At 39.5% G+C, this 27,081-nt stretch overlaps 1 protein-coding gene across 32 annotated transcripts in view; it reads right to left on the bottom strand.

Moving 5' to 3' along the window:
* DNM3 (dynamin 3) overlaps positions 1–27,081 on the bottom strand; it is a 565,868-nt gene that overhangs the window by 367,798 nt on the left and 170,989 nt on the right. For all 32 annotated transcript variants that reach the window (XR_011532051.1, XR_011532053.1, XR_011532052.1 and 29 more), the window contains exons 3-4: positions 13,743–13,892; positions 12,060–12,263 (exon numbers count right to left, since the gene is read on the bottom strand). Coding sequence is in view for 27 of the 32 variants with exons in the window: in XM_070591069.1 (XP_070447170.1) it covers positions 12,060–12,263; positions 13,743–13,892 (354 nt within the window). In the remaining 5 variants the exon portion in view is untranslated. The remainder of the gene's footprint in view (positions 1–12,059; positions 12,264–13,742; positions 13,893–27,081) is intronic.

Raw genomic sequence — 27,081 nt, 5'->3', positions numbered from 1 at the left:
TATTACACCATCATAAATAAACTCAATATGATAAAAGCTATCTCCCCACGGATCAATCTCACCAACTAACCTCATCTGTATCCACGTACTCTGCCTTTCCTACTGTTAAAATGGAGAAAGAATCTAATCAAGGACTCCCACAGGTACTCTGCATCTTATCCCCACTCCCCCAATCAAGAATTTTTCTCATCTATTTATCTTGTCTTTATTCTACTTCTCCTACATTTATCCCATCTCTCTCCTTCACCACCAATTTTACATCTCTTCTGGATCATTCTCATCAGCACAGAAACATGCCATAATATCTCCCACCTTTCAAAAACATTCTCTTCATCTTATACCACTAGTGTCCTATTCTTCTGCTTCCATCTATAAAACAAAAGAGCTTCTATATTCTGTTTCCACTTCCTCACATCCAAGTCTCTTTTAAACCTTCTATAAGGAGACTTTCCTACTAAACTCTTCTTATCAAGGTCACCAATAACTGTCAAGTGCCAAATCCAATACTCAATTCTCTACCCTCATCTCCATTAGATGAGAACATGAAAGTCTGGTTTTGATACAAAGATTGGAGGTAATGATGACTTAGACACAGTTCAAGGCTGCTTTCCTTTGTATACTACGGAATCTTCCAGCAAGCAGTAGACAGGATTCATGGGCTAAGAATACAACTGACTGAACGGATGCAGCTTCCGAGCATTCCTTGGTTCCCCACAGAGGAGCACTTTGAGTTTGAAGTTGAATATAGCCTGTGAGGACTTGGGAAAGTGTCAAGCCAGAGGGGCAAAGAAATATGGGTGCACCCCTTTGTATGCCATGAGGCTGCATGCACCACTTCATTACGATGTAAGAGAAATCTCACTACCCCATAGTTGCCAACTCCTGTGTTCCGTTTCTCACCATGTTGTTGGGCTTCCTCACAATGTCTGAGCAGTAGGCTTGGCCTTGATCTACAAAATCACCTGCCTTGATCTCTCAGCAGCATTTGACATAGCCAATCACTATGTCCTTCCTGAAACCTTCTTTTCCCATGGCTTCTAGAACACCACACTCACTTAGTTCTCTACCACTTCTCAGTCACCTCTGCTTTTTCTCCTCCACCTCATCACTACTAAAACACTGGAGAGCCCCAGGGCTACTTTCTTGGCCTTCCTTCTCTTCTCTGTCTACATTCATCTCCTACATGATCTCAACTCAACTAATCTTAAGGAATTAGATACTAAGTGAATTAGTTCCCTAGCGCTATCACAAACTAGTGGCTTAAAACAACAGGAATTTATTTTCTCACAGTTCTGAAGGCCAGAAGTCTGAAATTAGGGTGTCAGCAGCACCACGATCACTCCCTCAAAAGGCTCTAGAGAAGGATCCTTCCTTGCCTCTTCCAACTGTTAGTGGCTCCTGGAGTTCTTTGGCTGTGGCAGCATAGCTCCAATCTCTATTTCTATCTTCACATGGACTTCCTTGTGTTTCTCCCTCAAATCTCCCTCTCTTTTCTCTTACAAAGACACTAGTCATTGGATTTAGGGCCCTGGGGAAATCCAGTATGATCTCATCTCAAGATTCTTAACTTAATTACATCTGCAAAGACCCTATTTCCAAATAACACACACCCAGGTATGGCGGGTTAGGCCTTAGAGATATCTTTTGGGAGGGACACAGTTTAACCTGCTGTATCACCTATAGGCTGATGATACACCCAGATTCAGAACTCCAGCTTGAAATTCTCTCTGGAATTCCAGTCTCTATCATCACTACTTAGGTGTCTAATAAACATCTCAAATTTTATATGTCCAAAATAGAACCCTTGATCCTCCCCAAACATTCTCCTCTCCTAATATTCCCAATTACAGTAAATGGCATCACCATTTAATCTGTTCCTTTGGTTAAAACTCTTGGAGTCACTCTTAACTTCTTTCTTTTACTCACAGCAAACCGTCAGTAAACTGTCAGCTCTACTTTCAAAATATATCAAATCTGACAGCTTCTTCCCTTTGTACTATTACTCTCTTATTCCAAGCCATATCATCTCTTTCCCCACTGGACCTCTTTGAAGAAATAATCTTACTGATCTCCTTATGTCTACTCATGTCCCTCTTTTAGTCATTTCTTCTCACAGCAGCCAGACTGACCTATGAAAACATAAATCAGATCTTGTCTCTCTACACTCAAAACCCTCCAGTGGCTGCCCATCACCTTGAACAAAATATAGTCTTTGTCATGGCCTAGAAGACCCCACATGATCTGGGCCCGCCTACCTCCCTGATTGCAGAACCTACTTCTCTCATCCTGTCATTGAGCTCCATGTTCAATGACCTCCTTGCTGTTCGCTAACATGTCACGCCAGATCCATTCCCAGTGCTTTGTGTTTGCTGTCCCCTTTGCCTGGAATGCTCCACCCCTAGATATTCACAGGGCTTCTTCCCTCGCTTAGCAGTTCTCTGCTCAACTGCTGCTTCCATCGACCATCTGTCTAAAGTAGCATTCCCAATCACTCTTTCTTCCTTATCCTGTTTTATTTTTCTTCATAGCACTTATCACTATCTGACATTAAACTAACTTGACATTAAAATAATCATTTATCTATCATCTGTCTGCTTCCCCCGTTAGAAAATGAGCTCCATAACGCCAAGAATTTTGCTCTATTCACCACTGTATTTATGAGGTGCAGGTGGTGCCTGGCATATAATAGTTGCTCATTAACTATTTGTTAAATAAATGAACAAGCAAGTAGAATGACCTTTTAAAATTAGTTAAAGCAATGTAGCCATATTAAAAACTGATATTAAAAGTGAAAATCACATTAGGCCAGTTGGAGATAATACTCTCCAAGTGCTTCTGGGTGATAATGAAGATGCATTCACCTGAGAATGTAAAATTGAACTCTTCCAAACCAATTCTTTTTCCAGCATTTTTAATATTTGCTCTAGAAGTTCAGTCTTTAAGTTTGTCAAGAGGTCTGTTTCTTATACAGATTGGTGCAGAGATAGTCTAATTGATCTCTGCCTCGCAAAAGAAGAACTATAAGGCAAAACCTAATTCAACATAACTTTAACAATGTTTCACCATGTTTAGTGCCATGAAACTTCATCAAGCAGGTTTCACTCCAATTCTATAAAATTCTAACGCAAATTCATGATTATCCCTAAACAAAGCGTTTAAAACACAGTTGGTGTGGGAAAGATGATACAATGGCAAACTAGACCTATTGGTATCAGACACACGTGGGCTCATATCATACTTCTGCTACTCACCAGCTGTTTGACTGTGAGCAAGTGCCACAGCCTATCTCACTTCCTCCTACATAGGACTGGGCAATGCCACCAGCTGACAGGATACATGTGGTTACAATATATGACACACAGTGTTATTACACAACTCATTTCACTTGAATTAATATGCTGTGAGCCAAATCACATCTCCTAAACTGTGAAAATGTTCATTGCATAAGGTGGACCCTCTGTAATATCTCTCTCTGGGGACTCCTATGACCTCACACGTAAGAGAAGATGCCATGCAAACAAATAGCTTATTTTTAAAAGTGGTGGAGAGTCACAAAAATAATCAGAAATATGTCCTAAGCATCTACGTCATCTAGTATCCTACTATGTGGTCCAGCATATAAAATTTACACTACTGACCACAAGCACTTGCCTGGCTGAATAGATGCCTGATAAATGTCTGTTGAACAACAAATAAATGAACTAACTAAGAAAGGCATTGACTGAATTCTTAATGTACCTGAGTAGAAATTCTAAATAGCTGGAGGAAGTGTTCCTTAGAGGAATCGGTGCAGTCTCCATGGTGAGACGGTGCTAAGAATCCTAGTCTGCCCCTTACTCTGAATCTATGAGTGGCAGCTGGCACAATGCCTTAAACACATCAAGTCAAGCTAAGGACAGCCCTCCTTCCGCCCTACCCCAGCCCCAACGCCGCTAAGGTCTTCTTTTACCTATAGTTAATCTAGAAATTTGCAGGTGAATCGGAAATTATTTTTACTTTTATGATACATTATTAAAAGATTCAAAATAATTCTATTACAATTCTGTGTTATTAAACTTCATAAATTCATACTAGTGTAGGCAGCAATTTGGATTACAGAATGCTGCTGATTCTTTTATAGGTTTTTTATGACTCTAAATTATGTACAATATATAAAATAACAAGTACTGTCCTTTGAATCTTTCCAAGAGGAAAGTAATTGCTAGCATTTGTTTAGTCATTTAGAGTTAGTCATCTTTACAGATAAATTTATCTTATTTAATTATCATAGCAAGCTTTTGAGATAAGGTTTATTATAACTCCATTTCATTTTAGAGATGAGGTGATAAGGCTCAAAGAAGTTAAATAACTTGCCCAAGGACATACAACCAGAAAGTGACAGATCTGCCCCCAAACCCTGTGTTCTTTCATCTACACCATTTAATAAAGCAGTTAATTGAGGAGCGGTCTGATGAAGTAGAAAGAGCACTGGATGAGGAGGCCGGGGCTGCCACAAATGCGCTGTGTGGTTGCAGGTACGTTATTCAACACTGTGGACATCACCTAAACAAACTTCCTCACCCCAAAATAGGGCCTCATCCCAACCCACCTCACAGAATTCTGGTGAAACTAAAACCAAAGTACGTAAGAGCACTTCGAAAAGTTAAGACAACCATACAGGGAAAAATATATGTAAAACATTATATAATTCTGATGACTAGGAGTTTGAGCTTTTAAACGGTGTAGGTACTCCCCTTAAAGTTTTCCTAAAAATCCTCATTTAGTCAGTAAAAAGATTTTTCACAAATGATACAAAAGACAACCTTGAGATTTGTCTAACCACAAATTTGTGACATTCTGCATATACTGGGAGAATAATTCATCATGAAACTTGTTTTTATATAAAACATATATAAATAACCAGCAATATAGGAATATTTATTCTGTAAAAGCTTTTATTTTGAATATCATTATGTAAATAATTTATAATTAACATAAAGTTCCTTCCCAAGTATACAGTCAAATACACACAAGTCCTGCTCAGGTGAAAATGACTGTCTATGTCAAATAGGCTTAATTTAGCACAAAGTAGCTGCTGCCTAAAATAGAAGACCTCTCAGAAAACTTAGAATTATGTACCTTCGTGGATAAGATTATAATTCAGATACCTGGAATAAAGAATGGTCCTGCATTCTCTAAATAGGTCATCCTCTTTAGCCAAGGGCAAAACCTCAGGAAAGATGTACCTGACGTGATGAGAACAGGCCACTTGCAGAGCCAGCCAAATCAATCCTGAAGCCCAACAGAATAACAGATGTCACACCCAGATTGCCCTCATCATCCCAATTCAAATCTTTTACATGAAAATTTCCTAATTATTAAAGTTATATAAGATCAGAATGAGAAATAATGGAATGGAATAAGGAAATAGTGGAACGGAAAGAAAGGAATAAGGGATAAGGACCTCTGAAAAGGCCATTCCTCCATAAAAGCAACAAGAACATTGGCAAAAATGGTCAAAATCAACTTTTTCAGAACTCTGGAAATTAACCAAAGGCTTGCAACAAACTGAGGGGCATTTATTCAACAAAATTGGCTGAATCTCAGTAAGAACAGTGAGATTTGTGATGTTTGAACGTCCCCTATTCCCATTCCCCTCTCCTTAGCTCTGCAGTAGCCTTGAAAACCAAAAGTCCCACAATCACAGTGAAAATTAGCAGCCAGCAGCCACTGGAGGGGACAGAATGGGGTTGGAATAACCAAAAATACCATTTTCAGGGAACTGTAATTATTTAAGCTGTCTAGCAGTTCTCTAAAACACCCATTCATAGGGCGTTTCTTTATTTGGTCAGACTCAGAGCTTACTCAGCACAAACAGCCTTTTCCCCCAGGAAGCGCGTCACAAACCATCAGTGGCAGCTGTTTAACATCACAGACGCCTCAGGCAGCAGTAACGGTTGAGGCAAAAAGAAGAAGCTGACCAAAAAATTTAAAAGGAAAATCTGGAGAGTCAGATAGCCATAAGGGCCTTTGAAGTTTGTATATATGTACAATCTAGAAGGTCACGTGCGTGCCTGGGGCTGTGCACATTCTCAGAACAAAGCCGAGAAGACCCTAAACTCTCAACTCTGCCTGACTTTAAGGCTCTACACAAGCAGGAAGTGAAGGCTAAGGCAGAGCTGTAAACTGCCTTCCTGAGCATTGAAGGCACACTCCAAAACACACACCAAGCGCTTCAGCAAACGCTGGGAGACTTACTGGCTCTGGGCATTTAAGAAAAATCCCTGTCCAATCATTAGCTGACCACTAAGAAAACTGAGCAAAGCCTTTAGTGATCACACACAACAAAGGCTACAAACTTTACAGAATTAGTTCAGGAAAATTACTAAGCAAACAAATAGCAATAGCAACAACAGCAACAAAACAAACACTGGGGGAAGAGAGGAATCTGATTTTGAGTGTTGCCACATTATATTACTTAAAATGTCCCATTTTCAACAAAAAATGATAATTTATGCAAAGAAAGTGTGGCCCATACACAGGAAAATAAGCATTCAATAGAAACTATCTCTGAAGAAGTCCAGACATTGACCTTACTAAACAAAACTTTAAATCAGCTATTTTAAATATGTTCAAAGAATTAAAGGAAACTGTATCTAGGTAACTTGCAAAAGCATGAGAATAACGTTTCACCACATACAGACTATCAATAAAGAGATAGAAATTATTAAAAAAAAAAAATAGGAATTCTGGAGGTGGAAATTAAAATAAAATAGAAAATTCCCCAGAAAGACTCAAGAGCAAATCTGAGTAGGGAGAGGAAAGACTCAACAAACTTGAAGATAGGTCAGTTGACATTGTTCTCCTACCTGAGGAACAAAAAGAAAAAAGAATGAAGAAAAAAATGAACACAGCCTCAGAGACCTGTGGGACACATCAAGCATACTAACATACATTTCGTGGAAGTCTCAGAAAGATAAGAAAGAGAAAGAAATAACAGTTGAAGAAATAATGCCTGAAGATGTCCCAAATTTGAGGAAAAACACTAATCTATACATCCAAAAAGCTCAACAAATTCCAAGTAGGATTAAACCAAAGAGCTCCACATGTACGCACATCATAATCAAACACTCAAAAGACAAAGAGAAAATCTTGAAAGCAGCAAGTTGTGTATGTTCAAGAGATCCTCAATGAGATGATGCTGACTGTTTGTCATGTCAAGAGATGCTCAGTGAGATTAACAGCTGACTTATTAGAAAACCACAGAGGTCAGAAGGCAGTGAGATGACATACTCAAAGTGGTGAAAGAAAAAGACTATAAACTAAGAATTTTCCTTCAAAAATTAAGGAGAAATTAAGACATTATCAGATAAACAAAAACTGAGAGAATCCTCACTAGCAAGAAATACTAACTGGAGCCTTTTAGGCTGAAATGAAAGGACACTAGACAGTAACTCAAACACACACAAAGAAGTAGAGAACACTGGTAAAGTGTAGGTAACTACGCTTTAGTAGTAACTACTACTAAGTGTAGGTAACTACACTACAGTAGGTAAAGGTAACAACATAGGTAAATATAAAAGAAAATATAAATGCATTTTTGTTTGTAAAATTTTTTTCTTCTATCTGATTTAAAAGACAACTGCATGAACAATAATTACATGTCTGTGTTGATGAGCTTGTGATATATAAAGATGCAATTTGTGTAACAATAATAGCACAAAGGAAGGGGAGGGAATGGAGCTATATAAGAGCAAAAATTTTGTACACTGTTAAAATACTGTACAATGATCTGAACTAGATTGTTATAAGTTGTTAATTGTAACTCCATAGCAGCCACTAAGAAAATAACTTTGAAAAATACTAAAATAAATTACAAGAGAACTAAAATGGTACACTAGAAAATATTTTTTAACAGAAAAAAGACAGTAATAGAGAAATAAAAAAACAAAATACATACAGAAAACAAACAGCAAATGACAGACATAAATTCTACCTTATAAGTAATTACATTACATGGAAATGGATTAAACACTCCAATCAAAAGGCAGATATTGGCAGAATGGGTTTTAAAAAATGATCCAACTCTATGCTGTCTACAAGAGACACATTTAATATTCAAAGACACAAGTAGGTTAAAAGTAAAGGATGGAAAAAACATAGCAGGCAAACAGTAACCAAAAGAGAGATGGAGTGGCTACATTAATATCAAACAAAATAGAATTTAAGGCAAAAATTGTTACTAGAGACAAAGACAGACATTTTATAATGATCAAAAGGTTAATCCATCAAGAAGACATAACAAGTATAAATGCACCTAACAACAGAGTCCCAAAATACATAAAGCAAAAAACAACACAATTGAAGGCAGAAATAGATGATTCACCAATAATAGTGGGAGATTTCAATATCTCATTTTCAATAATAGAACAACCAGACAGAAGACCAAGAAGGAAACAGAATATTTGAACAGCACTGTAAACCAAATAGACCTAACAAACATCTATTGAACACTCTATCAACAACAGCAGAACACACATTCTTCTCAAATGCACAAGAGCATTCTCCAAGATACACCACATGTTAAGCCATAAAACAAGTCTCAATAAATTTAAAAAGACTGAAATAATACAAAGTATATTCTCCAACCACAATGGGGTGAAATTAGAAATCAATAACAAAAGGAAGTTTGGGAAATTCACAAACGTGGAAATTAAGCAACACATTCCTAAATAACCAAAGTTGATATCACTGCTTTTTTACCACTGCTTATTATAAGGAAAAGTAGATCTGTGAATCAGATGTTTGGAACATAGCCACAGAATGATTAGGAGGAAAGAGGGCATACGAAGGTATCTATTCGTTAACCCCAATACGTCGTATCTCTATATACCATGTTCCAAACTGGAGTCGTATTGGGTTCTACAGCTTCTTCTTTTTTCTATTTTAATTCTTTTACCACCAATGAAAACACACAATGTGAACCCTATTAGTTTGGGCAAGAATTCACCCTCGTCCTTTGGAGCTTCAGTCCGGAACCAGCCAAAGCCCCAGGAAAACAACATACCAAAGTGGGTCTTTGGTGGAGACTTGATCGCCATGCAAATCCTTCTGATAGTTCTCAGGTTTCTCAACTATGACACTATTCAGGAGTTTCAGAATTGCAACTGGGATGCGAAAACAAATAATAAACCTTGAGGTTAGCAAGGAACTTTCAGTAACTAACCCAAGAATCATACTTATTGAGAGCCTTCAGGCAATGAAGCTGTCCTTAGCAATCACCATGCAGAAATCAGCAGACAAAGAAGCGGCACACAGTGCCATGGAATGTTTTCTCTGTTTCTGAAAAATTATCAAATACCTACAAAATTACCTGCCAATTATCTGCAAAACTTTCAAAAATCTGTTCTCAGGACTACCATATGCAAGACATGAAAAATTGGGGTAATGAGGTCCTATCTTTGACAAAGCAGGAGTTCTAATGATCCAGAAGAGATGAGGTTCATTTAGGGTAAGTTCATGAAATATATTCTCACTTAACTTTCTGGATACAGATTTGTGGCATACAATTACAGATGCATGAGTGACAGCTAATGCTGTATTTCACTTGTACTATAACAACTCATGTAAATGCTGGCAGTGAGATGGCAAAGACTGATTCCTTTCTGGGAAACTGGTGATTCTCTCCACCAACATTAATTGCTCCCACCTGATGATCTGCCATCACGTGAGAGTTACTGCATTGGGTTATAAATGAATCTGCTTTTGAGGAGTCTGAGGAACGAAATGTAGTCACTGCCCATTAATATTCCCTGTCTACACAAGGGGAGTAAAATATAGCATGAATATGTTAAATCAATCTCAGGAAGTAACTGCAGATACTTCACAGGATATACTCGTTGGCCAATTTTCTTTTAGTTTATATTTCTTATAAAATTCAGAGTTTATACAAATAAAAGGTTCTCCATTGGCTTTTCTTCTACTATATTTGAAGTTGTGAGGACATAAGGCAGAAGCAACTGCAGCCATCTTGCCCCTGTGAGGAGAATCTGTCTGAGAAAAAAACCAACTCCAAGGAGGCAGAACCAAGGATTGACCAAAGAGCGATCAGACACTGGGGATAGCATCTGCACTCCTCCATGAAGCTTCATCTGGACTAAGTGTGGACTTCTGAGGAATGTGACGGTGCTGCACTCACTAAAATCCACTGATGGGCGTGCTCTCTTTCAATCAGATAACCATGGCTTTGTCTCCTGTGGGACAAGAAGGCTGCTGAGACAGTGGTGTTCCAGCATCATTCTTACAATTAGACTCTGGCCCCAATCCATAATCTGGCTCTAATACTGGAGAAGGAGTCCTGGTGATGGTCCCCAGGTAGCCATCCGGAGCGTCTACCTGCTTTGTTCTAAGCCCCAATCTCAGGGATGTTGAAGGAAGCCAAAAAAAAGCAAACCAATGACTATTGCAGAACTCCAGAAAGGTTCAAGAATGGAAGGCATCAAGGCCAGTGGGTAAGAGGAGCTGAAAATAAAAGAATTGGCTGAAAATTTATATGGGATGCTGTTAGATCTCCAGACCTTTTTCTCATCTTGCACAACCAGAGTTACTCCTCTGTAACCTCAGCAGAATATTGAAGATTTACTTTCAGAAGAGGATGAGCCAGAGGGACTTTGCACTCCAGGAGACCTTCAAGAATGCCGCTATGAAAACAGAGGGATTAATGAAAAGTCCACGTGCTGAAGAGTGAGAACCACCCCACCTCCCCCGACCAACTCAATTCTTCCTCTTGGCTCTGAGACCTCTGGACATCAGGCTTATACCAGACTAGCTCAAGAGAAAATATTCATAGAATCTAATAGCAACTGAGGAGGCCTCCTATAAAAAGGCCAGGTCCCAGCCCAACGACCCTACCGTAAAGCCCATTAGCCAATGAACCCCATTCACACACACACAGAGCTTCCACCAGCTTTTTAGTGTTCTACTCTTATGTCCCAATGGGCAGAAAAAGATCACCAATCATCTGAAAAAGGTCTCTGACATCAAAGACAATGACCAAAATAAACAACCAGAAAAAAATGGACTCAGAGACACTGTAGATTACAAAAGCAAAACCTCAAAGCTTCTCATTAAAATCTTTCGGGAAGATACTACACTTGAGAAACCAAGAGTACAATGGTATTTAAAAAAATAAAAATAACATTCACAAAATAAGAAAATGCTGTTGGGACTTTTTAAATCACACCAGAAAAGAAAAATTAATCAGAGGAGCTAAAGATAAAGTTGAGTAAACCTTGCAAAAAGTAGAACAAAGAGACACACATGATAAAAGAGGAAGACTAAAAAAAAACAAGGATTAATCCAGGAGTTCTAACACACTAATGATAATTCCAGATAAAGAGGACAGAGAACATGGCGGCAATTAATTATAAAAAAGGAGAATTCCCAGAGTTGGAGGACACACATCTCCACATTGAAAGGACACATCACTGAACGCCCTTCCGTAATTACTTTCACGCACACACGAAGGCTAATCACTGGGGTCTCTCAAGAGAAACATTATTACTTGGCTCAGAGAAAGAAAAAACAAAACATCAGCATAAATAAGAGACTTTTGGATTCTGAAATGCCAACAACAGATAAATCTCTGCTTTTATAACGCGTATTTATGTCAAATAATTGTAAGCTAAATAATATCTTACATGCATTAAAAGAACTTCACAAAACAAACAAAAAACAGAAAGACTTTTTATTGGGAGTATATTCAGGTAACTCTTATAATAACTAAGGAGATTATCTGAATTCTGTACCAGAAGTTTGTTCTATTGGCTTTTTAAAATAAGTAGTTCGTGAGGATTAGAAATGTCTATTTTCTTGGATCTCAGTTAACCTTACATTTATTTATATAGGTTCAGGCTATATTCCCCAGTTATTTTTCTTTCAGCATCTTAAATACAAAAGATCTAACAATATTAATAATGGCTAATTTAATTAATAATGAAATCAAGTTATGAGAATTTGTGTTACCTTGAAATACCCCCAAACTCTTGACATTTTAAACGAATTCCCTTTCACACACTTACCTTGAGGATCGACTTCCTTAGCTAGCTTCAGTGCATCTGAGTTTGCAAGATCAGTGTTGGCCGGGGTCACAGCTAGAATCAGACAGTTCTCCCGTGTGATGAATTGCATAATCATTTCTCTGATCTGATACTCAATATCTGGAGGCTGATCTCCCACAGGCACTTTCGTAATTCCAGGTAGGTCAATAAGGGTTAGATTTAACACTGTGGGGAGAGGGAAAAAAAAGAGCCTTACATACACCCTCCATGTTAAAGATATCGACAATGCAGAATCATCTGTCACTGTAGGGGAAATAAAACAAGCTCAGCTGTACATATTGTACATCTGAATAACTCCAGCTCATGTGTAGAATAAAAAGCATAGAATACAAAATGGCTGCAAGTTTTCTCTATTTTTATGATATGCTTGTGCTATGCCAAATGATCATCTTGACATAATTTGAAAGGTACTGATTTGCATGCCTAACTGGTTTCTCAGAGAGCTGTCATATCCATAACTGGGGGTTATAATTAAACACTGAACAATAAGTACATATGCTGTCTGCCAGTCTTGCACATTGCCTTTAAACGGTGTAAAACTTCTCAGGGTAAGAGTAGTCCTGCCCTTCAAAAGCATCATATGTTATTTACAAGGGGTTAGCCACTTGGCCTATTGGAAAGCTGTTAGCCATTCATAGTGCCATTAGGTTACTGTGTAGGTGAAACAGCCAGACTCACGGAGCACCATCCCAGAAAGCCGGAAACTACTCCTGAGTCAGTGACTCCAGCCCAACCTGGCTATCCTTCTCTCTGCACACAACAGTGTTGGTGCCAAGTCCTCTTGGGAAGTCAGATTTGAGCTTATGTCATTGATGCTGTGTTTTAAAAGCAACTGAGCTGGGTAGAGGATCGGTGATGAAAATCTGCCCCACTAAAAATTTAGGCAGAATAGAGGCCATTCCATATCACACACCATGAACCAGTTATCTAATTAATAAGTTTCTGCTGATAGTCTGGGGGAAAAACATCACAGTTGATTCCTCAGGAAGAGAATAAATAGGAATAAATAGGGCTGCAAGAAAATCCAACAGGGGAAAACTCAACTATAGCACCATGTACCTCCAAGATTTTTGCAAAAACAGAAGATGCTAAAAATGGAAGCTTTTATGCATACCTCTTTGGAATTCTAAAAGTTTAAAATAAACATAAAGGAAATTTTTTAAATGACAACGCAATTCTGATCTTCTTAAAAGTCATCTCCCAGGGCTGGCCTGGTGGCATAGTGGTTAAGCTCTCATGCTCAGCTTTGGCTGCCTGCCGTTCGCTGGTTTGGATCCTGGGCATGGACTTATGCACTACTTATCAAGCCATGCTTAGCAGGCATCCCACATATAACGTAGAGGAAGATGGGCATGGATGTTAGCTCAGGGCCAGTCATCCACAGCAAAAAGAGGAGGCGTGGCGGCAGATGTTAGCTCAGGGCTAATCTTCCTCAAAATAAAAATAAATAAAGTCAACTCCCACTGCCTCCCCATAAATAAATCTATGAGCTCTTTGCACTATACCATTTACGGCAGTATCCAAACACTATCCTGGAAACCTGGTGCTTTTTGAGAGAATAAACCATCCTCTATACAAACAACGTATGTTAATTAATGTAGTAAAAATTTTTGAGGACAAAATGAATTCTGTTATTTTACTTACCATGTGGGGAATAGACTCTTAAATTAATGGGTATGGAGGAAATGCCTTTATTCATTCCAGTCACTCGATCTGTTTCTGCTTCAATCTCATGGCGAACTTCATCAAAATCTGTAAATTTTTTTCCTTTGCAATGTAGAAATTCAGCATATTCTACAAAAGAAAATTAATACAACTTAAAATTCATGTATTTTTGCAATTACAAGGAAACAATGTTTCTTTAATTACAAGTCAAAGTATCCAACATTGTTTCTTTAGCCATCAGAATGAGAAAACACGGCAGTTACTAAGAAGCACAGCTAACACTTTAGAAATATTAAACATAGTACAAATGCTAAGGGTGCTAAATTTGCTAATTTTCAGACAAGCAATTAAGTACTATAAGTAATCCTTAAACCATTTAACCTATTAAATAATTTAAAGAGAGTTTTGGCCTTCCAAATGATAAAGCAACAAACAACAGCATCCAATTGTCAAAGAAATCAGATCTAGGGCACACAGAGACTACCTACTAATCTTATTAGCACGTCCTTTTTCAATATCACCACTTTATTATGAGGGAATATTGTTATATAAATATCATTTCAAAAGGCAAGAAGATTTAGAAATAAAGTTTGCTGAATTCTTTGAAAAGAAATAATATTATGGAATATTTTAGCTTAAAAATATGCTATTCAAAACACCACACCAACTTGTCTAATTAAAAAGATATTTTCTCAAGAAAAAGAAGATATAGAGTATTATAGCAGAGAAAATATTTACCTGTAATCTAAAAACAAAACAACACTATAAGCAGAAGAAAACACTCTAAAATAACCACATAATAATGGAAAATTATTTTTAAGTTTCAATAACATCTTACCAGCTGTTGTACTATCAATTTCTATACCTGCTTCCAGAAATATCACGAATATGATAAACAACACAACTCAGAAAGGAAGCTGATACTATCAGATCTAAAAAAAATTATTATAATTTTAACAAGGGAAGAAGTCTTAACAAACATTTTAGTTTCTCTAATAACTAGCTGAAGAACTGCCCCACTGAACTTACACTAAGGCTAAGCATCTTGGGCCCCAGCATCAGCTAAGACAATTACTGGTAGTCTTTCTACCATTCCCCACCATAAACATTTAACCGTCACCCACTATGGGAAGGCCAATAGGAAGACAACTATAAGATGTGGTCGCCCGTCTCCAAGTGGCTTAGCATTAGCTTGGAGAGCAAAAGATCATATCACAGAGACAAAAAGTTACCACAGGCAGCATAAAATAAGTGTTGATCTGTGCTTAAAGTGATAGGAAAGGTAGAGAGAGGAAAGATGGCTTCAGGCTGTAGTGCCCAAAAAAGGAGGCGGGGTATGAACTGAGTACTGAAGAGTCACGAGGGGTTCAGGGTGCACAGAGAGAAAGCAAGGTTTATCAGGGAATCAGAGAATCTTAACAGCTTCAACAAATCCCTGGCAGGTCATCATCCAGCCTTTGCTTGGACAACCCACTGACAGGGAGCTGAGGCTTTGATCTCTTTGGAAAAAACTTATTGAAAAATGTTTCTTAATGTTGGTATGTAATCTGCTTTCTTATCATATTCCTTTGGTCCAACTTTTGCCCTCTGGAGCTACTCAAAGCCTTCTTCTGCATGAAAAGGCTGAGACTAATCTGAGCAGTGGCAGCAGAGTCCATCTCCACCCTGGGCTTCTCTCATGGCCTTCTCTGGCTAGTCTGGTCAGTGCTCAGGCCTCCTGGTGGCAGACACAGATTACCCAGCCCCACCTCAGTTACTCAGGACTGGGAAGGTCATGGGCTCCTAAAGTGGACCAACGAGAATCTGCTTTAATTTACCAAAGAACTGTAAAGACCTAACTTTTCGAAAGTTTGACTGACAGTCAGAGCCTTTATTTAACCTCTGTCTTTCCTGTCAACGTGCATGGACATGAATATTTTTCTTAGTTTCTCTATATAATAATATGTGCTACCTTCTGAAAAAATGGCAAGCTAAGACTCTCGAAATCTCATCCCTCAATGGTGTGAGTATATCCAACAATAAAGCTTCAATAGCCTTCAGAAGTCTGGCCTCAAGAGATCATTGCATCATTTGGGCATGTTCTTTCACATGTTTACCCTCATAGGCGCTCTTTTTATTAGAATATAAATTCTCAGAAGATATAGTCTTTACTTTATTTACCCACTCAATGGATAGGCCAGGACCATGAGAATGTAAGAATTTAAAGATAAGTAGAGGATAAAACAATAAGAAAAATAAAGATGAACAAAAGATGTTAGAACCCAGAAAACAAACAAAAATTAATAAGTAAAAATGAGTCATAAATAATGGAATAAATGGAACTGTACTTTTTAAATTCTATGTATTCTGTGGCAAATGCACACTTGAGGACTTATGGCTATTATAATTATTGCTTTCATAGAATCGATAAGCTTCTGGATCAGGGACTATGTTTTCAATTACGATACCAATCAATAATTCAAGAAACACAAATGTGGAAGTCTCTTCTTGCCACTAGATGGCGCCTACTAGCTTTCTCTGTAGGAAACTAATGCCCTTCCAGAAGGTTGTAAAACAGATGCAATTTTCAAATTAGATTTAAATTTATTCTTAGACTCCTGAAAATGCTTTTACCTTGGAATTGAGAGATTAGAATGTACAGGACCATCTCAAACCTGTGTGTCTTTTTAAGGATTGGGTCCCACAGAGATTTAGGGACGCCTTTCTTAATTTATTTATTCAACTAACATTTATTGAGCTCCTACTACTTGCCAGGCACTGTTTTAGAAATCAGGAATATAGCAGAGGGGAGAGAAATAAGTCTCTAGGCTTATGAAGCTTACATTCTAGTGACATGAAACAGTACACAATGCGCGTGTGTCAGACAATGAAGTGTTATGGGGAAAATGGAACAGGAGGGGGATAGTAAAGGCTGGGGAAGGGGGGTTGCTTTGCTAGATGCTTTGGTTGAGGAAGGCTTCTCTGATATGATAAAGTGAGATTTGAGTGAAAACTCAAGAAAGGGAGGGAGCACGTCATGCTTCATATAAGGGCATCCTGGCAGAGTGTCTGGAGCATGCTTGGCATATTGGACCAAGAGCAAGGAGGCCAACAAGCTTAGAGCACAAGCACACTGAGGAGAGAGACAGCAATGAGGTCAGGGCTATGGTCCAGACCTGGACTGTGTAGCGGCTGTGGGCCATTTTTAGGACTTTGAGTTTTACTCTGAGTGAATGGTAGACCTCAGGAAGGGTTTTGGGTAGAAGGGAAACATGATGTGACCTAGGTTTTAAACAAATATCTGTGGCTGCTGGGTTGAGGTTGAGAACAGATAATGAGGAGCAAGAGAGGAAGCTGGCTATTGGAATCACAAAGGTGAGAGATGATGGGGCTTGGACCAGGGTAGCAGCAGTGGGAATGGTGAGAAGCGGTTAAATTCTAATGCACTTTGAAGGAAAAACCAACTGAATTTGCTGATGGATTAAAGGTGGGGTATGGGAGAAAGAAAGGAGTCACGAAGAACTTCAAGGAGTTTGACCTCAGCGAAGGGAAGAATTCTGAAATAGAAAAGACTGAAAGGAAGAGGTGGGGGTGATGGGGGTTGGGAATCAGCTCAGTTTGGAACCTGTTAAGCTTGTGATGCCCACTACATGCCACCCAAGTGGAGAAACAGAACTGCTGCTATTGGTTGAGGATTACACAGCCACAAGAGATACCATTCACGTTCTTAGTCATCTGATAGGCATATATTTATTCTGAAAATTTTCCAGAAGATGGCAGTCAAGTGCTTGAGGAAAATGGCAGCTTTTTCTAATTAGCACAAAAATGCCTTTGGGTCTGGATACATGAGAGCATTTCATCTAGGGAGAAGTCTAAACTAGAGATATATATTTGGAATTCATTAAAGTCAGGCATGTGGATGAGATCACTAAGTGAGAAAGTTAGACAGGGAAGAGGTCAGAGCACTGGGCCCTGGGTTTTCCCATGTTTAGAGATCAGGAGATGGAGAGTGAGCAGAAGTGGTCGACAAAACAGGAGAAAAACCAAGAGAGAGAGGAGGAGGTGGCCCAAAGCATAGTAAAGAGGGCATTTCATGGAGGAAAAAGACCTTCCACGCCATCAAATACTGCCAACATGTCAGGTGAGATGAGAACTAAGAATGGATTCTATCATAGAATTGGGCAACTTGAGGATCCTTCAGGAGGTTGACAAGAGATCCTTCAGGAGCTGTCACAGTGGACTAGGGTGATAGCCTGATTGGCATAGATTTAAGAGAGAACGAGACGACACGAAGTGGAGACTGGTTACAGACAATTCTTCCAAGGAGTTTTGTTGTAAAGGAGAGGAAAGAAGTGAAAGGGCAGGTGGAGGGGGTGTGAAGTCAAGGGAAGGTTTTATAAAGACAGGCAAACGAACAGCACATTCATAGGCTGAGGGTATTAATCCAGCTTAAGGGAATTGTGCTGATGCAGAAGGGAGAAGGGCCGAGTGCTGAAGTCTTAAGGAAGGGAGGATAGGAGGCGTTAGAAAGGAATATGCCAGTTCATCCACAGGAAAAGGAAGGAAACAGGATAATGAGTATTGAGACGAGACAAACGGGTGGAACTAACGGTGGTGGGAAGACATGATATTCATCAGGTGAGAGTGGAGATTTATCATATTTATCTAAAGCCATTTTATGTCTTTAAAAAACATTTCTGTATATATTCTCACTGGCTAAATCCTACAAATACTATTGTTTCTACCACAAAATACATCATGCACACACACACACACACACACGTACACATGAAACCAGAGGCGAACTTGTTTTAACTATACTTAATTAGTTGTGTGTATACAAAAGTAGTCGGATAATGCATTACTGAAGCCCACCCTATAGATAACATCTCTGTCACCTGGGTCACCACGGTAACAGGCGAGGTGCTCAAGTTTTTCAGGAATTGAGAGTGGACTCCTTGTCCAGTTCAGGCCAGTTGAGACCACCAACTCATCAACTGGGCCTGCGAGGATGACCAATAAATGACTCTTTGACATCAGGGAGCTAAAAGCTCCACCCTTGGATCATGGGAATGCCGCCATTTTGTGAGCATGCATCCTACGAAGATCCATGAACCTGCACTATGCTTGCACAGATTATCAGTTCCCTCACTTCTCCTTACCTTCAATCATCTGTTCCCACACTTCAGACTTCCTTGCTCCCTACCCCATAAATATCCCTGAGTCCCCATTTTCAGGGAGGCAGATCTGAGATTGAGTCTCCTGCCTCCTCACTTGGATGCCTGTGATTAAATCCTTTCTCTTTGCAAACTCGTCATCTCAGTGATTGGCATAATTGTGTGGTGGGCAAATGAACTTGGTTCCATAACACACACACACAGACACACACACACACACATACCCATAAAGTCATCCTAAATGAGTGACATAAGAGTAACCATAGCAGAGATGTCAACTTAGGTCTAATCTACATCCATCAAAGGATTCAAACCTGCCCAGCAAATCAAAGAACTAACAGGGCAGTGTGATATTGTGATTTATAACAAGAAATACATATTTGATCTTTGTCCCTATTTCTGGCACAGAGCTCCTAAAAGCCTTGGAATTTCCTAAGTGATGAAAGCGATAAGGCGTCTTTTGTTATGTTAATGAGGTGACTTCCGGAGAGCAACTAAGGATGGGGGCTGATTGCCAGGAGAACCACTCCTGTGATTAGAGGGTTGGAACTTTCAGTCCCACCCCCCCACCTCCAGGGAGGGGAGAGGGCAGGAGATTAAGTTCCATCACCAATGGCCAAGGATTTAATCAATTAAGTAAGCCTAAGTAATGAAGCCTCCATAAAAACCCAGAAGGACTGGGTTGGGAGAGCTTCTGGGTTGGTGAACACGTGGAGGTGCTGGCAGAGTGGCACTCCAGGAGAGGGTATGGAAGCTCCAAGCCCCTTCCCACCTACTTTGCCCTATGCATCACTTCCATCCAACTGTTCCTGAGTTGTATCCTTCTATAATAAATCAATAATATAGTAAGTAAAATCTTTCTCTGCATTCTGTGAGCTGCTCTAGCAAATTAATTGAACCCAAGGAGGAGGTCATGGGAACCTTGGATTTATAGCCAGTTGGTCAGAAGCACAAGTAACAGCCTGGGCTTGAGACTGGCGTCTGGAGTCGGGGGGGGGGGGGGGGGGGGGGGGGGGGGGGGGGCGGGGGGGGGCGGGGGGGCGGGGGGGCGGGGTGGAGCAGGGACAGACTTGTAGGACTGAGCAACCTGTGGAATTTGATGCTATCTTAGGGTAGATAGTTCAGAATTGAGTTGAATTGTAGGACACCAACCTGGTGTCCAAGGATTGTTTATTGGTGAGGGGAACACACCTCCCCCACAACAGTAGAATTGGTTCCCAAACCTAAAGAGGCAGGAACCACAAAATCCTTTTTTTTTTATGGGTCCCAAAGAGCCTCCTGGGAAATCATTCATCCTACAGGATGGAAAATTCAGGCAAAACCTAATCTAAGTTGTCAGAAGGGGCCTATCTGTAATCCATCCTCTACCAGCTCCAGAGACTCATAGATCTGTGTCTGCTTGTCTCTGATAATTGTCAGACCACACATCCTCCTTTCTTATTAGAAAAACATGGCGGGGCCAGCCCGGTGGCCGAGTAGTTAAGTTCGTGCTCCACTTCGGCAGCCCAGGGTTTCACTGGTTCGGATCCTGGGCGCAGACATGGCACCGCTCATCAAGCCATGCTGAGCATCCCACATGGCACAACCAGAGGCACTCACAACAAGAATATACAACTATGTGCTGGGGGGCTTTGGGGAGAAGAAGGGGAAAAAAAAAGGAAGATTGGCAACAGATGTTAGCTCAGGTGCCAATCTTTAAAAACAGCAACAAAACATGGCAACCATAACTACAATTCATAGCCACTGGATTATACGGCCAATAAGGTGAGTCTCACAAGCAACAAGGTTAGCCAGTCCTGTTAGAGGATCCCTGCCCCGCAGCGAGCACACCATAAATAGGTGGACAGCAGAGGTAGCAGGTGTGGTTTTGAACAATTGACTACAGTTGCTATTGAGCAGGATCATCAATCAGCTTATCTCACCACACAATTCCTAAATAAACCTTTATTAGCAATGACAAGTTAAAAAGATCACAGCTTTGGGGCTGGCCCCGTGGCCGAGTGGTTAAGTTCGCGCGCTCCGCTGCAGGCGGCCCAGTGTTTCGTTGGTTCGAATCCTGGGCGCGGACATGGCACTGCTCATCAGGCCACGCTGAGGCAGCGTCCCACATGCCACAACTAGAAGAACCCACAACGAAGAATATACAACTATGTACCGGGGGGCTTTGGGGAGAAAAAGGAAATAATAAAATCTTAAAAAAAAAAAAAAAAGATCACAGCTTTGCCTCCCTGCTGTCCAAAAATACCATTATGGACAAAAGTCTTGCAAAAGACTATCACAAGAGTAAGGCATTGCCTACTACACTCTACTCTGAAAAAGAGTGTTCACATGAGTTTGGGGATGAAGGAAATTCTAACGCCTAATCCAAACACTATGGAACAGGTTGTACTAGCTGATCAATAGCAAGACTTTTTAAGAGCAGGTAAATGTGTGTCTTCTGAGGCTTTACTATGGTAAACTGATATGTCTGAAGGTCTAACAAATCTCATCTTATGGTTCTGAGATACATTCTTTCTCACAGAAAGGTACAGTATCTAGGGGCACAAGCTCTCTTGGCATGTTCTCAGTGTTCCTTCCATTCTAAATGTTTGGTGGTTGGGGACATGAAATGATCTCTTTCTCAAACAATCTCAGGCTTCAGCCCAGGGTCAATCTGAACAGACAGTGATTAAACCTCTTAGCCATAAGCTCATATAACGGATGAAGGCTATGTGCATATAAGCACTGAAACCCTGATAATGCATCCAAGAAATTCTGCAGTGTGTCAGTATAACCTGTCTTGCTGAAATTCATAGCATGTTTTCAGTTTCACAAAATGAGACTTGCAGTTTGAAAAATCTTTCCTGTTTCCTCAATGTTAAAGATAGCCTACATTTAAAGCAAAGGTTCAGACGCATTTTTTTATATTGAATAATTTGGGGGGGAAAAGAGGGTATTAAAAAATCAGAGCTATCATTCTACTTTATTTTTATTTTCTTGTAAAACATTTCAGGACTGTCATTTCTCCTGGTCATGAAAAAAAATTATGCTAGAGTAAACAACTGACAAATTGTGTGGGGGAAGGATGAGATGGTTTATGCCTGGGCAGCGTTCCAATCATCTGTGAAAAGCACAGCATGACCATAAGAATTTAAATATTTCCAATATGCCCCTTCCATGGGGAAAAACACGCATATGTTTCGATTAATCAAGGTTAAGTAGAAAGGAATAATTATGGAGCACACGCATATAATCTCTTGTCAATCTTTATTCTAAGTGGGGCCCTCAATACTTTAGCTGGAGTCTTATTTCTGAAATGTTAACAGCAATGTTTTCTGAGCACAAGGCCTCAATGAAAATAGGGTACATGGGTCACATAAACAGGCAACAGTTTTCAATGCAATGAGCTGAATTCACTGGCTGTAGACAGCATCTATGTATGACTACATTTAAAAACGTATTTCCTCAAAGGCAGAGGCCTTTGTGTTTCCCTAATGCCTGTCATATTTAGAGTAAAGAACATCTTGTAGATTTCTTCCTTCTTCTTTAAAGCAGTCCACTTTGCATACCATTGAGCAAAGCCAGTTTTGGGAGAAAAAAAAAAAAAAAAGCTTCCATCAAGCCTTCAAGTGATTCCAAACTGAAGGCAAGATCCTAGAACTGTAGTTGGTTAAGCAACAGGGTGAGTTAGACCTGAATTATGCAGACCTAGATGTGAAGCAGAACTCAACGGCATTGCTCAGGTAAACAGGGAAAGTCTAAAGAAGCAAACAATGAACTTAAGAGAGTCCAGCAGTGGGTGAAAGGTAGAGGTCTCAGCAGGAGGGTTAAGAACAATGGGGTGGGGTGGAAAGAAGAGGGGCCAAGAGTTCATAGCAGATGAAAGGGGAGAGCCAGGCAGGTATCAGAGACCAGATGCAGAGACGAGGGTTTAGGCAGAGTAGATCCATACAGAACTCCAGACCCAAGTGAGCCAGACAGTACCAGGTACCAGCCAGACGTGAACTCAGTGGTAGAATGGAAGGTAGAGCCTTTGCTGTTTTCATGTGATACGAAGCCAAAGCCACATATGTAGACTTCAGAGTCAAGAGAGATTAATATCAATGCTGCCTTGATACTTACTGCTCAACGATGGCCTTTACAGTTTTCCTGCCTAAGAGCTGGGCTGGTTCTAAAGCCTGGGTGAGGCTGAGCCTATATGCAAGGATTAAGTGGTCCCAGATAACTAGAGTAGTGCTGGCACATGAGACCAAGGCCAGCATTTGACAGAAACCCACCACCCTCCCCTGCGATGGGAAATTTGTATGGAATAGTCTATCACAAGTACCGCAAACAACAATCAGAGAATCAGCAGCTGTAATTCCTACTTAGCTCGATTTAGTTCCACATTTTCTCCAGAAGAATCTGAAGTATAACAAAAATCAACTCTATTTCACACTCACAGTTTCCATGTAAAACACAATCAAGAGATAAACTATATTCCAAATACTGAAACCAAATAAGAAGCATGTCACGCAGTTGTCCAAAAATTGCAAAGTGGATAATTATTCTAAGTCTCAGCAGCATCTGACATGATTCTTCTCCTCTTCCTTGAAACATTCTCTTCGACTGACTCCCATTATTTCAACCTCCCTGGTTTTTCTCCTTCTCACTGATCGCTCCTTGTCCATGTGCTTTGCTCACTGTTCCTTCCTGTCTCTTCTTCACTTTTCAGTACTGGGGTACTGCTAGACTTCCTTGCAGCCCTTCTTCTCTTTGTCATCTCTCTCCTCTCTCCGGGTGATCTCATCCAATCTATTGGCCTTAAATATATATAGTTTATATAGAAATATATATATATCTATATATGTATATCCCCATATTCATGTTTCAAGCAGTCCCCGGAACTCCAGGCTTCTTTATATCTAATTCTAATGCTTCATTGGCATTTTCACGTGGATGTCTAATAGATAACAGAAAATTAGCATGCCCACAACCAAACTTCTAACTTCCCATTGCCCTCCCCTCCCGTTATCCATATCTACTCCTCCTCCCAGTCTGCCACATCTCAATTATTGATACTACCATTGAATCTGGTGCTCAAACCAAAAACCACAGCTGCCTTCGCATTCCTTCTTTGCCTCAGCTCTCTCCCAAACATCTTCTCACTGCCTCCACCGCAGCGGTCCCACTTCGAAGCTGGTACCACCTATTACCTGGATTACCATAAAAGCATCCTAACATCCATTCTTGATTCCACTGTTGCTCCATTGAATCCATTCTCTACCTGGCAGCTGAAAGATCTTTCTAAAACATGAGTCACATATCGGCTCTCCCCTTTTTAAAACCTTTTATTGGTTTTCCAGTGCATTCAGAAAAATCCGAATTCCTCGCCTGGCCTGCAAAGTCCTAGACAGTCTGACCTCTGTCTACGTCTACCTCTAACACTATCACCACCCTCTGTGCTCAGATCACTTTAGCTCAAATCACAACAGCCTGCTTTCTGCTCTTTTGGCACAGCAAGTCCATCCCCACCTCAGGGCCTCTACATGCTGCTCCTCCTCTGGAATGCCCTTCACCCAGATCTCGGCATGCGTGGATCCTTCCTGTCATTTACTTCTCATCCAAAATACCAACTCTTTAGAGAGGCTTCCTTGACCAAGCAAAGTAAAGAAGCAGCTCTTAGTCGCACTCCATCACATTATCCAATTTATTTTCCTCAGTGCACATAATCACCATCTGAGGTTTTTCTTGTTCGTTTTTTATTGCCTGTCTTCACCCATGGGAATGCAAGGTCCATGAGAAGAGAATCTGCTGTAGGCTCAGTGCCTAAAAGTGAATTGCATCTATTAGGCACTCAAGACATAGGGGTTGAATTAATGAATAAATAAAGAGTAAGTGAGTGAATGAATCAACACATAAACACTGGAGGACACTTGAGGTTTCTGGGTATGGAGAAGAAAACAATCATAAACATGGCTTTCGACATATTGAGTTTGATATCTTTGAAATACCCTAGTAGAGTTTCAAGCGGTCAGCTGGAAATGTGGGTCTGGAGTTTGGCCCAGGAACTATAAATGTGAAAGTTACAGGTACATAAGTTGTAACTGAAGGCATGATGTAGAAGCGATCGTCTAAGGGAGAACATGAAATGACACAGAAAGGAGCCTTGTAAAGTAGGCACAAATTTTAAAGACCAGGTAGAAGATAAGGTACCAGCAAAAGAGACAGGAAGAGTGGCCAAAGAGACAGCAGGAAAACCACGGGTATTTGGCCTCACAGGAGCCAAAACAATAGAGTATGTTTCCAGAAGGAGAGAGTAATCAATAGTGTTAAAAGCTGTTGAAAGGGCAATGTAAGGACTGAGAAATGCCTATTGGAATTTATAGAAATTGAGTATGTGTTATACAGTTTCCTGTATCCTTAAACAGTGTTCTACATATAAGTTAAATATTTCTTGTTATTTCAATGAGTTTTGCTATAGATTACTTTGTTTACTTAAAAATTATTTTATCTTTTTTTATGCTTTTTCTTTTTGTCTCTTCCCTTGCCATCAAGTTTTCAGTTATCACTCTTGCTGTTAGCACTGCAGCTATTTTTAAGCCATATTCCCATTCTAACTTGTAGCTTTGTATTTTACTCTACACTGAGAAGTCCAATCAACAACCCAGTATGGATATTCTGAGTCTAAAATAACTGCAGAGGCCCAGAGTAAGGCCATGACCCTGCCACGCATGAACTTTAGACACAGACTTTGTAATATTGATTTTGGCTACCCAACGATCTTTTTGCTTCTTCCTGATAATCAGCTAAGTTTAGAAATTAAAAATATTAAAAAAGTTTCTGAATAAGTGAGTTATTACAATATTATTTAAGAATAATTGAATGTACAAATTCAGAAACGACAAATGACTCAATGTCATTTCTTGTTTTAGTAAGATAAAAGATAAGATGATTTGCCAAGTAAAAATCTGTAGAGTAATTAAAAGTGAAATGACTAGACTTCATCAGGAAAATTCAAGTAATTAGATTTCAATACAAAAAAATGCAACAGAAAGCCTAAGATTTATAAAAATGAAAATATTATTTCCCCATAGAATCTTATACACAAGGAATTAAGTTTATAAATGAGATTTAAGTGGTAATCATAGCAGAACTCTAAGTATACAAATATGTAACTAAAAAAATATTCTCAAAGAAAATATCAGAGCTACAATATACATTTCTGGATACATTATAATATATTAACTGCTTGACCGAAAAAACCTTCTCTATGAGTATGTGCTTTTACACACAAGTTGTCAGCAACACTATTCCATCTAAATATTTTAACAAGATCTTAGAGTATTTGGTAAACTCTTCAAATGTCTTCACAACAAATTCCTGAAAGTAATTATCAGCTGGAAAGAGAGCCAACTTAACTTCCATATATGGTGAAAAGTATGGATAGAAGTTCATTTTTTACATATTAATATTCAATTTTTCCAATACCATTTGCCGAAAATACTACACTTTCTCTACTGAATTGCCTTTGCACCTTTATGACAAATCAGTTGTCTATATAACCGTAGGTCCAATTTTGAACTCTGCTCTGTTGCATTGTCCTATTTGTCTATCTTTAAGTCAATGCCACACTATCCTGACTATTGTAGATTTCTAATAAGTCTTGAAATTAGGTGGTGCTCGTTCTCCAACTTTGTTGTGATTTTTTAAAGTTGCTTTGGCTATTCTGGGTCCTTTGCATTTCCTATGAATTTTAGAATCAGCTTGTCAATTTCTAAAAAACAATTTAATTTTTGAATCTTTATCTACAGCGTTCTTCCCAATATTACTCAGAAAAGATTTGCTCCTCCCTGACCCAAGCTTGCACATACACACACATAGACACACACACAGAATGTTCAGCTAAAAGCATGAGAGATTTCCCATGAATGGCTGCTCTGCTAAATGCATTAAACTTTAACAAAATTACAGATCCTTATAACTGGGAGGTCCATTGCCTCTAAACTCTGTCTGATTAGAGCAATCACTTCAGTGTTGTTGGAAGCCATAACAAAATATATTATCACCTGTGGCCCAAGCACCATCTAACTAGTCAGTACAGTATAGCTTGGTAACAAGAGTATATACTTTTGAAACAAATGTCTGAACAAATAAAAATAAAAATTTTATCTTGAATATATGAAAATTATTGGGCATGATAT

This window comes from Equus przewalskii, chromosome 23 (assembly GCF_037783145.1).
Source record: "Equus przewalskii isolate Varuska chromosome 23, EquPr2, whole genome shotgun sequence".
Lineage (NCBI taxonomy): Eukaryota > Metazoa > Chordata > Mammalia > Perissodactyla > Equidae > Equus > Equus przewalskii.
This window is presented reverse-complemented; position numbering and strand designations above follow the sequence as displayed.